The 1,441-nt window shown below is 34.0% G+C and overlaps 1 protein-coding gene across 1 annotated transcript; it reads right to left on the bottom strand.

The window, feature by feature from the left end:
- Nucleotides 1-235: 235 nt before the first annotated feature.
- On the bottom strand, nt 236-1,134 carry LOC120173977 (protein C2-DOMAIN ABA-RELATED 1-like). Its single transcript, XM_039180993.1, has 3 exons — nt 973-1,134; nt 737-832; nt 236-599 (listed from the first exon to the last, which is right to left on the bottom strand). Exons 1-3 carry the CDS (start codon nt 1,081-1,083, stop codon nt 312-314), a joined length of 495 nt encoding a protein of 164 aa, XP_039036924.1. The 5' UTR covers nt 1,084-1,134; the 3' UTR covers nt 236-311.
- Nucleotides 1,135-1,441: the final 307 nt, after the last annotated feature.

Genomic DNA, 1,441 nt, shown 5'->3' with positions numbered 1-1,441 from the left:
TTATTCTCTGATAAACCCATTAAACCATTTTAATTGTTAAAGTGAGTGCTATTCTTCTTATATATATTGGATTTGAGCAGCTGTCTCTATAAAATATTTATACGTTCTCAATGATCAATAAAAATTTCTGAACAAATATTATCTTATAATCACCACAAACAATTTAAGTAACTTATTAGAAAACTTTGATAATTTTAGCAAAACTACGTAAAGCAATGACTAAGACAATAAATTCAGCCAAAATCCTTTTCCTTGGCATATATATTCACCCATATTTTAGAGAGAATAAAAATGAAATTTAAAGTAGGTAACTAAATCCCTCTAGAACCAGGAACATCAATCCATTCCAACTGAAGCTCAACTTCACCAGTCTCGACGTTTCTGAGCCTCAAGAACATGTCTTGTACAACTTTCCGATTGCTCCAAACGATGCAACTCTCTTGAGACAGACAGTTCTGCCTGCTTGGCTGAACCTTGCTGATTATTGTTCCATCGGGAAGACCCTGCAGACGCATCTTCACTGCGTTTAATAATGCCCCAATCTCGAACTCTGCATCCCCCATCTTATCATCCACAAATGTATCTCTATCATACACTGCCTGCCAATATTCATATCATCACAACTAAGAACGAATTCCTTTCAAAAAGGGTTCAACTTATAAAAACCTAAAGATGAATACAGATTATCAATAGAAATTTTGAGAAACACTCGGGTCAACTAATGAAAAATACTTACGAGCTTGACCGGCAGAGTTGGGTCTACGACGGAGAGAGTCAAGTCGTCGTTCCACTCTGGATTCACATTCCTCTTTACCACGCGGGTTTTCAATTTCTACAACACAATTCAATTTCCAAACAGATTAGTGAATTAGAAACAGTGGTGGATCCACAATTTTTCTAGGATAGACTTGGAATTTTCCCAGAAAGTAAAAGGCAAGAATCTACGAAAAACAGATAAAACCCAGAAAGTACCTGTTTTCCCATCTTGATAACAACGTAAGGATCGCTGCTTACAACATCTCTGACAGCCAGATTCACCCCTCTTTGTACATGAATTCTTAACAATCCCATCAAATTCTCCATTTCTAGCTCAAACTTTGTTTTCAGGGAAAAACAAAACCTTTTGGCTGCTGTTGCTGGATCAAAGGCCTTACTATGTGTGTATATATATATATATAAAGTTTGAATAACGGGCGTGTCAGATTAGATATATTTACATATAGATGTATATATTTTGGTAACTCCAATGAGAAGTGAGGAATCTCTATTTGGAAAATCATTTTATTGTAATCAAGCGCTAATTATTAATTTTATTTATTTAATTAAACACAACTTGCAAAAAAAAGAAAAATGGACATTGTCACATTCTTTGACTTGAGCCAATGAAAATTGAAAAACATATTTATATTTATTTATTAAATAGTTTAAATAAGAATGACCA

The sequence above is a fragment of the Hibiscus syriacus genome, unplaced genomic scaffold (genome assembly GCF_006381635.1).
Source record: "Hibiscus syriacus cultivar Baekdansim isolate YM2019G1 unplaced genomic scaffold, ASM638163v2 tig00111996_pilon, whole genome shotgun sequence".
NCBI classification, from domain to species: Eukaryota; Viridiplantae; Streptophyta; class Magnoliopsida; order Malvales; family Malvaceae; genus Hibiscus; species Hibiscus syriacus.
This window is presented reverse-complemented; position numbering and strand designations above follow the sequence as displayed.